The sequence below is a fragment of the Barbus barbus genome, assembly GCF_936440315.1.
Source record: "Barbus barbus genome assembly, chromosome: 42".
Taxonomy (NCBI): Eukaryota; Metazoa; Chordata; class Actinopteri; order Cypriniformes; family Cyprinidae; genus Barbus; species Barbus barbus.
Window position 1 is genome coordinate 7,483,437 of NC_136720.1, and position 14,453 is coordinate 7,497,889.

General features: G+C 35.7%; 2 protein-coding genes across 5 annotated transcripts in view; one reads left to right on the plus strand and one right to left on the minus strand.

The window, feature by feature from the left end:
* LOC306861483 (uncharacterized protein) overlaps window positions 1–14,453 on the plus strand; it is an 814,549-nt gene that overhangs the window by 536,688 nt on the left and 263,408 nt on the right. The gene's annotated exons all lie outside the window — the stretch shown is intronic.
* LOC306861482 (TBC1 domain family member 22A-like) overlaps window positions 1–14,453 on the minus strand; it is a 156,832-nt gene that overhangs the window by 109,403 nt on the left and 32,976 nt on the right. The window contains exons 6-9 of one of the 4 annotated variants that reach the window (XM_079403747.1): window positions 9,393–9,521; window positions 6,110–6,172; window positions 5,724–5,789; window positions 3,291–3,405 (exon numbers count right to left, since the gene is read on the minus strand). In XM_079403747.1, the coding sequence (XP_079259873.1) occupies window positions 3,291–3,405; window positions 5,724–5,789; window positions 6,110–6,172; window positions 9,393–9,521 (373 nt within the window). The remainder of the gene's footprint in view (window positions 1–3,290; window positions 3,406–5,723; window positions 5,790–6,109; window positions 6,173–9,392; window positions 9,522–14,453) is intronic. The other 3 variants (XM_079403748.1, XM_079403749.1, XM_079403750.1) reach the window with 3 other exon arrangements.

The window sequence follows — 14,453 nt, forward strand, 5'->3', positions numbered from 1 at the left end:
TCGGATGCAAGAGTATGTGGACACAATCACCCTACAACGACAAATTTTAAATCCCAATTATCAAGCTGTTTTGATTTTCTGAGCAGTATGACCCTGCCCACGACTGCTGACAGACTGTCCCGTATTAGCATATTTCTGCTCTCAGCCAGTTATACGCTGTCCACCATTTACTCTGCGCTCGAACTGCTGTAGCGACAACAATGTTTTGTAAGCAATGCAGAGGTTTCCTGACGCAAGAGCCACTGAGGATGCAGTTGATTAGTTTAGTTTTTGAAGGTAATGCGCCACTAAATACACAAAAAAATCAGAAGAGATGGGTGGGGTGAGCAGTAGCTCATTACCATTTAAAGAAGCATGCACTGAAATGGCTCGTGTGAACAGAGCTGTTTTTGACAAGTTAAAAAGGGTGTTTTACACGACCATTGAGGAACCAAAATATTTTGCTGACATTTCACAAAGACCTTAAAGAATCATACTAACTTGCGGAAAATAGGCATCCGATGTTTTTGAAAATTTGTATGTGCTTTTTTTGCTCACACCCTTGGGTGCTTTATTAAGCATTAAAGTCACAATGTCCTACCATTACAATGAATTCACCCAACCGGATATTCATTAAATTGTCATTTGAATGATAATTTTGGGGTGAGCTATTCCTTTCTGACCCTAAAAACTCCTAAAACTAACATTATTTTCTTGCTTTGCGTTATGAGTTAGAATTTTTTTTTCAGACCGCGTTGTCTTTTTATTTTTGGCCAGAAGAATCATGAATGTGGGTCAGACTTCATGCTAATGGCTCTGTAAAACTACTCAAGCAATCAAAAACGGCAAAAAAACGTTCAGGCTTCCTGTACAATAGTTTGACTACCATGAGGAAGGTTCCCTGCAGTCTTGCCACTAGCACAAATCAATAGGATTGAATTTAACTTTGCAGTCTGCTTTTTCTTCCATCAGGCCTTGGCCCTCAAAGTACAAGAACTCACAAAGCAGATTAGAAATTTCATTTGTTGGGAGCAAATTGTATTCAAATATATTTTGAAGGCTCTCAGAACAAGGGCAGAAAAGCCCAATGAAGATGTTCACTGTCTCTTCTTGCATTTATTTACAAGTGTAATGCAAATGATTGTTTAATAATGCAATGCCCTAACAGCACACACAGCCAAAGCACTAACTGGCCCCTAATTTAGCCCTGTCATCATACATTTTCTAAAGCAGGAATCAAAAACAATCTGTGGCTTAAAGAAATAACATGATTCTGCTAAAAGGAATTTATGGGTGCATTTCATTCTGGGCTGCACCATCTAAATAAAGGCTTATTCTCTGATCCAGAGTATTTTAGACGAGCAATGTTGGGAGAAACTAATTAAAAGTAGCTGTAAACTTCATAGTTCATTGAAACCTGTAAGACTTAAAAAAACACTTAAAAAATAAGAATAAGGATAATAAAAAATCTGACTCTGGTGCATTAAGTTTTAATCTTCATACACACAACAGCACTATTAAGCCATAAATGTGGCCAATATATTCTATGTGAGAGAGAGAGTATTTGGGGAGGGGGGGGTAATCTTTCCCCTCCTGTAAGCTGTTAACCGCTAAGACAGGATCAAGTCAGACCAAACTACGAATCAGAAGATATGGGGTATAGTGCACAAATCATGGACTACTTTTAAGTTTTTTGTTGTTTTTTTTTAAGCTTAAAAGCTTCAGCCCCGTTAACTGTAACTGAATAACATTCAAACATCTATTTGTTCTTCCACAAATGGTGTGGAATAACATGATAACTATTTATCCGTAGTTGATCCATAATTCATTTGTACTGACTGTAGCTGCAACAGTATCTATCAAAGCTACCCATAATTTAAAGTACCTTCCCATACACTGTAGACAAGTAGTGAATTTTGGCGTGTGCCGTTACACAGGCATTGATGGATATGGGTCTCTCGTCAGAGTGAAGCCGTGATGTTTTGCTACTGCTTGCCCTCAGCAGTCAGCACTTGGCCCACATAGCACACTTTGAATGAGTATCTGTCACATATGGCACCATGCCTTATTGCGCCGGGTGGAGTTGTGGGAAATAAATTGCTGAGAAAGTTGGTACAGGTACATTTTCCACCAAACTTTCCTCCACACACACTGAAGAGAGAGAGTTCTCCCAAACATCTTTATCATAGGAGAACAGGGGCCTTCTTAAGGCATTGTCATCGTCTTTTGACAAATATACACACAGTGCATACAAACACAGAGGCATACAAAACAGAAATAAAGTACACCTTTCAGAGAAGGAACAATTAAGCATCTCATTTCGCCATGAGAACAGCAAGAAACTGTGCTGGGAGAAAACAAGAAAGGAAATAACAAATGGTACAACAAACCCAAGATATATCACTGACAGGATGTTGTTCACTATTCAAGGGCCTAGGCCCGAAACATACTCAATGCAAGCATGTTAGATGGATTACTTATATGATTACATAAGGATTACTCATTGCTCAAGCTTCAGATACACATTCTCGAATATTAGCATCACTGCACTACATAATTCAGAAAGGAGCATTCACCTTGACAGCGATTTGGTGTGACGAAACACCCAGAAGTCACTCATTTTCATGCAGAAATGTATGCTAATGAGCACTGATACCACATTACCATTCTCTTTCAGGTCACCTACTGTCACGCAAAGCATTTGTGCACTTGTGTAGAGTATTTTTCAGGCCTGAAGGATAAATTGGACAGAACTTGCAAAAACAAAGTGGAGGCTTTGATTCTTCAGAATTAGACAAGGTCAAATGACCCAGCAAAATGTATCCCCATGGATGCCAACGACTGCAGAGCCCGGGGAAAAGACCCTCATCCTCCATCCATTGAGTGCATCAATTGAGCCGCCCTTGCTCATTGCATGGTTCAGGTTATTACTGTCTCATAAGTCCATTGGAAGGGTCCCTCTGGGCCCTTCAAAATCATTAGTCTGGACAACCCGTTTAGTCTACAGGAAATCAAGCACTTAAAGGTGTAAAGGTCAAGAAAAGGAAAGACATTGGGAACAATCACAACGATTGAATCTGACAAAGAAACCGAAGATCCTTGGAAAGGTTTAAAGGGGCAGGTCATGCCGAATTTTATGAGATTGCGATTGAAAAATGATATTAAATGTCATGCCACTGGGCATAAAACACCCATGCTGGCTTAACACCAAAAGCGAAGAACAGAAAACTAGTGTGTTTACACAGCTGTGCTGTTTTTGGAGTTTGCCAGGGTCCTATATATCTCATATTGTAAAAGGTTTATTGACTTACCGATATATTCGAAAACATAAACAACGAAGAAGGGTGTGACAAGGTCATTGATGCCTTGAACGTAACCACTGGCTGGATGTCGTATCGCCCAGATGAACAGAATCCGCTCGAAGATCTAGTAAAAAGCAGCAAAAGAAGAAGATATCAGAATACATATTCAGCATTTGTAAGTAGCAGATATTGCTATATAGTGATTCATGCAATACAACATGAAAACTGTTAGTAGTAGAATTTGAGCGTACAAGGTCACTCAAACGGTTTTAATTAGAGACACAATGGAATCAGCCACCCCCAGCCAGCAATCAATTAAGAAAATCAATTAAGCCTTCTCAGCTTTTTACTCATTAACATCACAACACTCAATAGCACAGACAGCAAGGTGAGAAATTACAAGTAGCTGTGTGCATATTTATTATTAGATGGAGCTCTCTATATTTGTGGTTTGCCAAGTTGGATGTGTTCCTGGATTTATAGAATTGTGGTTTCTGGAACAACACTGCAATTGAACAATCAGATTTTAGGGTTAGGATCAAGTCAGGGCTAAGGTTGGATGAGTCAAAAACATCAATCGATATCAATCTATTATTTCTAATTTTAGGGGTAAGTTTAGTTTAGTCTAGTTTAGTCAAAGTCTATAGAATACCCATGAGATGAGATGTGTCACTCATATAGTTTTGCACAAACTGAACTAGCCCGAGAAATAAGCTTTTTTTAAAGCTACTTGAGCAAAATAAACAACATTTATAATACAGTTTGTGTCAGATTTCATTGGTAATTTCAAATATGAAATTTAATCGTAAGCTTGGCGAACAGTTTTGGAGAATTTGATGTTTCCCCATTCAAAGAGATAGGAGCTGCACTTGCATGCCCGAGAAGCGTTTCAAAGATGGCCGCCGAGTAACATGATTTGCCTTAAAGGGACTTTGGTTTAGTTTAGACCTTGTGCTTAAACCCAATAATATTTCAGTTTTGAAAGTAGGAGCGTCCTCAATTTACTTTTGTCAAGATGCACATTCTGTCTTGTGTTGTTTGTTGACATGTCCTACTTGGCAAAATCAAATCCATTCTTTAAATACATTTATGAATATAGATGTAGTTTTGTGTCCGAGTTTGGAGTAACTTCAGATGTTGTTTTTAAGTTGAATCTTTAGACAGTAAAAAACAAGAACTTTTGTGTTCCTTTCATAGGAAACAACACCTTAATTTAAAGTGATGGTGACTTTTTTTTTCCCTTTTTGTCTCACCTTGCTGTCAGCTCAATGGAAAGCAGCATGAAGTTTGACTTAAATCAAGAGGGAAACTGGAAGACTCTTTCTCTTCTCTCTGCCTCATGTAACTGACATCTCCCGCGCTCCTTTCAGGGCGTAATGTATCTGTCATCCCCAAATAAACTCATCTTGCACGTTGAGCCCAAAACAATAAATGTGTACAAGGCAGCTCACACTCATTTATTTATTTTTTTCTGGATCCTGTCGATCAAATGAAGCGCCTTTCTCCTCTGCGTTCTTTTCTATGATCAAAGCTCCATTTATCAAAGACTTTAGACTGGTAAGTGAGTTTCTCCACATAGCTGACATCTCCTGCCTCTTTTCTCCTTCGTACCCTCCCATCTTCTCTCTTCTCCTCGAGGTAGTCAAGGTAAGATCTCGCTCTCCTCCAGAAGCCCATTACATAGTGGAAATTAGACACTAAACCAAGCAGCAGAAATCAATGAGCGAGCTGGAGTGTATCGAAGAGCCTGAAGCGAATACATTATCCATTTATTTGGTTAGGATACATCCACAGTGGAGGCCTCGTCCATACTTTTACTTAACACTGCATGCTTTTTGATAATTCTTTTAAATGCGGAATAATTTTTCGAAAGGCAGCGGGGGGAAAAGGAGGAGGGGGAATCTTGCTCAGGGCCACAATGCATCGACACACCTGTCTTTGCAAAGGAAATTCATGTCCAGCAAGCCCTTGACACTAAATTTAATGATATGAATATGCAATTCAAGGCCGCATTGGGTCTGGTTATGTACGCCAACAAAAACACTCAGCAAGCATCGCCAAAAAATAAAATAAACAGTAGACTAAGGCAGTATGGAACAGATTTTTGGTTTTTTTTCTCCTCTTGTTAGTGCATGCCCCAATGGCAGAGACGTCATTACAAGATTTGTTTGCATGCTCTCATGTGGTATAAATGCAGCAATAGTATTTCAAAGCCAACTAAATGTGAATGAACTCAGTTTAAAGGGAAAAAAGGTCATTAAACTGTATGATGCATTTTCTTCCCAACAATACAGAAGAAAATGTTTTAAAGAACTGCACTGGTTGCTTTTGTCCATGCAATTATAATAAATTGGAACTGACATTTTCTAAGATTCAAAAAGGGATGTGAGTTTGTGAGGATGAACGAGTCAAGCTGAGTAATGGATGGTGCAAACGTCTCACCTCTTGCACAGAAGCTTGTTGAAAGAGAGGTATAAGAGGATTAGTTCTCGGTATGTCAATGTGAATCTGCAGGGAAGAGACACAAAAAGAGGAGCACAAGCAGGTTAGGACAGAACGGACTAGCGAGAAAGCTCGGCGAGAAACGAGCCTGGCCGTTTAAGGCTGCGCCTGAGAAGAAACTCACTGAATTCTACTTCCTGTTCTGGTATTCTACTTCCTGTGTACCATAACACAAGCTTTCCAACAAAACATTTTGGGCTCGAGACTCAGCTGGCTGACCAGACAGAGAGTTTGACAGACAGACAGACAGACAGACAAATAGATGATGATTGAGTGACATGGTTTTGAGTGTGTGACGTGACTCTTGGCGGCCCATCTGTCCTTACCTCAGTTACCTTGGGCTGCAGAACTAAACTTTCCGGACTCATTCGGGGAATATCTATGTGAATCTGATGGTTCAGAAAACACACACACACACATACATATACATATATATACATATATACATATACATATATACATATATATATATATATATATATATATATATATATATATACACAAAATGTGGATGTCAGGAACATGAAGAGTTATGGAACTGAAAGAAGACAAACACACACAAATACACATACATTTTCACTACTAGGTGAAGCTTTAAAATCCACCATTTATGAACATTCTTTATTCTGCAGAAGTGATCAATCATATGAACCTCTTCATTTGTAATGAATTTTCATAAAATAAATACGGTTGCAACAAACTATTTTGATAATAGATTACACTAATCGTTGATTATTTCACTGATTAACCAGTAGACTTTGATTATTCGGCTTTTGCAATTAGTTAAAATATTGAGTTATACATATTCTGACAAACAAAGCAAATAACTTCAGTTTTCAAAAATCATAATTTATGCAAATAATATATTTGGCACACAAACTGACCGTTTCATTCACCACTTAATACTGTTTAATACTGTAAAGCTGCTTGATTTAAGGCTATGGTATAAAGTACTATATAAATAAGCGTTATGTGACAGGACTTATACCGAACTGCATCGTTGTAATCAGATGTGTTCTTAACTGCTGCTTTCTCACCACTGTCAGTTTTTGTTGTGTTTATTTAGATATTGAGAGGAAAGTGTGCAGCATATATTTGCATAGAGTTTTATAGATACACTGTAAAAAATGATCGTGATTTTAACGGTAAAAAACTGTGAAAATGCTACGGTAAAAACCTGTTACATGGTTAACGGAAAGTTCCTGTAAAATTTACAGGGAAAAAACGTAAACTGACGTTCCCAGAATTCCCTGCGTTCCATTTCAAATTCTGTTTGAATTTGACGTTTTTTCTTTGAAATAACTATGTTTCTTCTTAGTTTTTTCTTATCAGTTATGTTTATTAGGGTTGTATGTTACATCTAATGTTGTTAAATTAATGTTTATAGCATATTTCAGTTTAACGAGTCTCACCATGATGGTGTTTAGTGCTTGTGTGAATGACACTGTGCACCTTCTGTATATTCTATTGTTTAAAAGTTGCTTGTGATGGGCTTTGGCTCATCATGTGACTTTCTCATTATCACCTGCATTTGGTGGTTATCAGTGTATTTCAAAGGAACAAAACAGATTTCAGTACTTGAATAGGTTTGTATATTAAGATTATATCAGTAAAATAAATTACGGTGTTTAACTGTAAATTTAAGTTAAAACCTAAAACGTTGCTACCGTATTTTTACGGTAGAAATCTGGCAACCTCAGCTGCCAGTTTTTTACCGTAAATTTTACGGAATTTTTTTTACAGTGTAGGTTATATATCAATGTATTTTTTTATATGATTGCATTAGCTATTTTTATGAAAATTAAGCACTTTCCAACCTCCCAATAATGATTAGATTCTCGCATCAGATTCCCCTTGCTCTACTACCGTGAGAAATAATTGGATTTGTTTTTTAAAATCATAAATTTGAGGCATTAGAACAAATTCTCATTGATGACACATATTGTGTGTCATTTTACATTCAAAATTCAAATAAATTAATTACAAAATAATCACAGTAAATATATATTTGAAAATTTTGTTTTTTCCCAATTTATGTTATTATGTTATGATAAATATAATTTGCCTGATATCGAGGATATGTGCTTAAAACTTGGGGAAGCTGTACTATCATGAAAACTTCGAAATTTCTAAGAAAAAAGTTAATTATTGTAAAACGCAAAATAACTTATTTATATTTAATAATAAATATGTATTTATTCACGACCATTTTGGAGTGAAATGTAAGAAATGTTCTTAACAGGCTTTGTGAGAATCACCCAAGAGGTGAAACAAATGTGTGAATCTCACATCGCCAGTGATCAGTCTTAAATCAGCCAGACATTTATCAGATCAGAGAGACAGCAACAGGTTGATGCCAATACACTGGAGATTTAAACATTTCTTGTCATCTTTTCCTCTTCTGAATCTGCATCTAAATATCAAAGACTATCTGTTGGTGGCATTTCTAAACACTATGAGCTCCTAACATAACAGTGTTTTGGCAAAGCTAACATACTACTGCTGCCAAAACCTCAATTAGTACATAAACACAACCAACAACCCTGACTACATTACATTCAACCCCTGGCAAAACTGAACTGCTGGCTTTGAACTTAAATCTTCCATTAACAGCAGAATTAGCTCGCTCTGTGCAGAGCTGTACGGGAAGTCAGGTAGTTAAAAGGAAGATCTGAATCATTTGGTTCAGCTAATTATTGCTGCCATCCTGCATAAAGTTCAGTTAGCAGTATTCTCCAGTACTGTAGGAAGCCTTTTCTATGACTAATGCACGAGATATGGATAAAAAATTATAAAAAATTGCAATTTCAACCATGTTAACAGTTTGTATGAATGCAATAATAATAAAAAATATTTTTTAAAAAAAGTAATAATAATTATTATTATTGTTTTTGTTACTGTTATTATTAGTAGTATTATTATTTATTATTGTTGTTGTTTATTGTTATTATTATTATATTTTATTATTATACAATTTAAATTATACAATAGCAACTAGCTATTTTGGACCAAAGTCTGGAAGTCTTTCTGTAGCCGGTTTTTATTTATTTATTTTTGTCCCATTGTTGCATGGCTGAACTTGACAACTGCAACCACAATGTATGTAAAAATTAAGAAAATGGAAAGAGGTTGTATATTTGTCCGTTTACCAAAATATCCAAGTGTTACAAATTTAAGGAACATTACACCGATGCACAGAAATCATGCAAAAAAAGGGGCTGCATGCAAACTGTGGGACACAGCTAAAAATGACATCCAAACGGTTTAAATTATAGCATTGCTATTTCAAACATATTGCTACTTCAACTGAAAAACTATTTAGCATGTCAAAATTATGATTCTGCATGAATTTAATTTGTTGGACACACTCGAGAGGGTTGACAGTTTTGCAGTGGGACAAAATTTTAAGGGGGTGAAACATTTAATGTGCTTAAAACTAAGTACTTTCCCTGCAAAGTTCATATTATTTTAGACAGCATTTTATCTAACACATCTTACAGTTCTAATATCAAAAATATGGGACTTTTGACTAATAATGCTTATATAAGGAGTAACAGAACACCAGTTTGTATTTGAAATCACAGCAACGGGAGCATCAAATGTAGTTACCTGTCTGTATGTGTCCTGATGGTGTTCATCGTTACGGGAGTCGTAGTACTGCTCAATAAAGCCAAAATATTCCCGCCGCTTCCTTTGCAACGTGCTTTCTCTCCGCTCTGCATTGGCTGGCAGGTACCCCTGTAAAGAGACGAACAAATACAAAAGCTAATGCTTACGCCAGGCTAGACAAGATACCTCTAAATCAATCTGATATAGATCTGCGCTCTCCAACAAAATGTTTGTTTGCCTGCACCAGCACAATAGCTGTTAACTTGAAGACAGCTGAAATCAGAAAAGTTTGAAGGTTTCATAAAGTTTTGGTCCAAAAGTTGATATCAGTCACATTTAAAGTTACATTTCCTCTTATTACTTGCCACAGCAAGAGAATGAGAACGCAGCAGATGTTCAGGCCCAGAAAAGAAAGTCTCTTGATAAAGTAATTGATTGCACGAAAATCTACAAGCACAGAAATCCATTTATCACACAAGACGCTCCCCCATGTGGCTATTTTTTACTTCCACACTCAGACGAGTTTTGTGACAAGATGTGTGCGCGCCAAGGAGAGCTCTTCTTTACGCTCCATTAACATATGTACATGTAATTAAGTCTAACAGACTAACACATTATAAATAAAGTTCAGATTATTAAAAGAAAAAGCACACCATAGAGTTAGAGATGGCAATTAATAAACCTGATGTTGTACATGGGAGTTTTTCTTCAACTATAGAGACTTTTGACCCTGCGGACCGTTAGAAAACACTTTTTTTGGAATTAAAATAGCCCCACATCATCAAATAGCCTTCACCATACCTAGAGATTGGCATGGTTTTATTTCAGTTGGCCTAATAGCTGGTTTGATTTGCATTGAGAGATGATCTTATGGAAAGTACTCCATGCCAATCTCTAGGTATGGTGAAGGCTATGTGATGATGTGGGGCTATTTTAATTCCAAAAGCCAAGGGAACTTTATCAGGATGCATAGTATCCTGGGTCCATGAAGTAACTGGCCTTTAAAAATAAAAATCTGCCTGCCTCTATGGGAATTTAACATAGGGGTGCCCAAACTTATGCACCCTGTATTTTAAGGAAGAACATTTATGTATTTACGATACATTATTCATTCACAAAGAAAATTGGTGTCCTTAAAGGTATGATTTTTCCCAATTTTTTAAATTAAGGCATTAAGTTCAATTTCCAAAAGATGATTTTTTTATTCCTCTTTTTAGTCAACTTTAGCATGGGTGCCTAAACTTATGCATAGCACTGTATACAGTGTACAGTGCATATACATAAATCATAAGATAATTTTCCACTTTTCTAAACAACTTGTTACTTCCATTATATCTAAAGGTTTGCATTTTGTATAATAAAGCTGGTAAGACTTTATTTAAGGACCAATTCTCACTATTAACATGCATATTCCTAGCATATTGGCTGTTTATTAGTACTTATTAATCACATATTAATGCCTTATTCTGCATGACCATATTTTAGATCCCTTAATTGAACTACCATACTAACTATTAATAAGCAGCAAATTAGAAGTTTATTGAGGGGAAACTATTAATCAATAGTGAGTATGTGTTCCCTATTCTAAAGTGTTACCATAAAACTATATAGAAATTACATTAACTTTTTATCTTGCATAATTAGACAAAGAATCTCAGGAAATTGTTTTCACAAGGGATATTTTCCTTGGATTTTCTGTGTTTCTTTCACACATGTTCTGTATCATGTTAAATCTCATGAGAAAATGTACCTGACAGTGTCCGTGATTACTTGATAAGACTTAAGTTAATGCATTATTGGAAGCATTCATTTTTATATCTGATCATCTCCCTAATAGATTAGTTTTTCCATTAGCAGAGGAATCCAGCAAACGTTATAAAGACATGAAAAGGGCAATAGAAGTGATGTAACGGCAATCTTGAGAGGTCACTAGGCATTAGATCAGAATAACTGAGCCGTATAACAGAAGAAATATCAAGCTGCTTCACAGGATCGGAACAAAATTCTCCATAACGATATTCCCTTACTGTCTAATAATAATAATGACCACATACATGAGGAGAATGGGCACCATTCTTTTTCAAACTGAGAATATTCTTACTATATTAGGGTTCTATATTACACAAAATATAATATTTTACTGAGAATTCTGTTTTCATTTGTCCTTTCTACTGAGCATAACATTTTGATGCCAGAAGTTATGTTTATTTCAAATTTTTGCAAAATGGAATTTCACTTTTATTTCTATTCTGCATTCTTTGATGCATAAAAAGTTAAAAAGAACAGATATATATATATATATATATATATATATATATATATATATATATATATATATATACATATATATATATATATATATATATATATATATATATATATATATATATATATATATATATACATATACATATATACATATATATACATACTTGTTTTATTTTTTCCTTCCTGTTTTTGAAATAAATGAATACTTTAATTCAGCAAGGATGTGTGTTCAATTCATAAAAAGTGATAGTAAAGACGTATTTTGTGTTTTTTTTTTCATTTTCTTTTTTTTTTTTTATTCAAAGTATCCAGAAAAACTGTCACGTTACAAAAAAATCAAATATCAAAACATTTCTGAAGGATCATGTGGCACTGAATAGAAATGTCTGATAATAATTCAGCATTATTTTAAAATATAATAATATTTCACAATATATAGAGAAAAAAAAAAAAAAAAAAAAAAAAAAAAAAACTCTAATAAGAGTCTTATTAGAGAAAAAAATAGAAAAAAAAAACTCTAATAAGAGTCTTATTAGAGAGAAGAGGAAAAAAAAAGAAAAGCCTTACTGATCCCAAACTTTTTAACAGCATGTATACTGAGCAACTATATTGAACAATGTGCTCCGTTTTAAAATTGGGTTGGGTCAGATCGGTGACAAGGTCTTGTTTACTGTCTGGCTTCCGCATCAATATAATGCCTCTGCAGACCTCTACCAGAACTGGTAACTTCCAGACTTAACAAAGATCATTTTAACACAGATAATTTACAAAAAGAACTGCTCTCATTAATAACATCCACAAAAGATGACACTACTGATCTGGCACTCATGTATTAACACCGCATGAGGTGAAATAAACATGAAATGAAGTTGTTGTTCTCATTTTGTTTCCAGAGAAAGAGAGAGAGAGAGCAGGGCATTGTTCACAGCAGGTGCAGAGGTCCAGGAACAACAGGCCGGTAATAAATGTTTCCCAGCAGCTGGGTTTGGATGAACACACGCGTAAGGTCTGTGTCCAGGCGCTGGCTCTGCATCAACCCGCTCCCACCTGCTCACGACGGGACGCCATTACTCAAACACCTCGTATTAGTGTGACTGAAACCACCATTTAATCATCTGCACAGCTTTATCCTTTTATTTATTAAAGCCCACCGTGTGCTATTTCATCGAGTGTTTGGGTGGGAAAGAGATAGGTCTTACACCCAAAAAAAAAATGTTACCACAGAGAATACGAGACACTGGGGTAAGTCTTTTTTTTCATCTTACATCTACAAAATGTTATTTTGGAACCCTCATAACTGCACTTTTAAACTAGTACAAGCCAATTTTTCAGGAGTTACGCCCACAAATAAACAAGGCAGCATGGGATTGTGGGTATAATTTCTACACATCTGGGCAGCTGTACAGAAATAGACCAAAGAGAAGACACCAGCTCTTTTTGTCTGGGCAATGGTGCCATTACCTCAAGTAATAAAATGTGCTGTTGCAGGCCAAACATTTCTATAGTGTAGGCATCATGTCTAGAGATCAGATAGATGTGACGTTCTCTTCATCAGGTTTCATTGGCTTTCAGTCATGCCTGAAGAGGCAGTCGTCACAGGAAATGAAACAGGAAGCCAAGAAGACCCCAAAGTAGCATTGATTTCCCCTGACAACACGAATCACTCAGTGAAACTGCTAGTTGCACTGACAACTAATAGATGTCACATTGATATGGCACTTACAGATGATTGCTAGGCTTTTCTAGGTAGTTGCTAAGCAATTACTAGGGTGTTCTGGGTGGTTGCTAGTGTGTTCTAGCTAGTTCCTTGCCAACTCCTAGGATGCTCTGGATGTTTGCTAGTGTGCACTTACAGATGATTATCTGTTGTTGTTCTGTAAGGTTGTTATTACGGTGTTCTAGATGGTTTCTAGGTGGTTGTTAAGCAATTGCTATGGTGATCAAAATAGTTTCTAGGTGGTTACTAGGGCAATGTTAGGTTCGTCACAATATCAGATTTTCACTACACAATTATTGTGTCCAAAAGAATTCACATAATGTATTGGATATATCACAATATCGTTAGAAATCACAAAAAAATTCATATTGATGTATCTTTTTTTTTTTTTTTTACAAAGAGTAGTAGTTAATAGTCCATTTTTGACATGTTTAAACAAGCCCTTCAAGAAACAAACAATAAAAGCACTCATACTTCAGACACTTCATGTTTAACACTATTTGATGATTTGTCAAATTGCATTTAATATATTATACTTCAAATAAAACATTTGCAGTGGGTTTGTAAAAGCTGTTTTTAATGCATATTTTAGCCTGAGTTTTTGCTGCATTTACACAGTTTTTAGTAGCTGGTGCCAGCAGAGTAAGGAGTTTGAGCGATTTGAAATAGCGAATCATTTTGCAAAGCAACTGGTTAATTTAATTCAAAGCTTTGAAAACGTTTGTTTCTCCCATCATTACTTAGCAGTACAGTGTCAATGTACAAAAATATATGAAAAGAACAAGATATTTTTACTCCAAACTCACATTATAGTGTCAATTGAGTGTTTGAAATAATTTCCTTCAATTAACCTATGTGGCTTTTAAATCATAGAATGAGGCAGCAATTATATTGTTTTATATTATACTATGGGGCTGTTGAATGCTTGAATCTGATTGGCCGACGAACGTTCTAAGGTGTGCAATGATTTTCAGGGAAACACATGGCTAACCTAGTTCCAAGCAGGGCTCAACCACATTACATGTCCATATCACTTCACCAAATGATTTCAGTTATATAAAATGGCCTTACAGCCT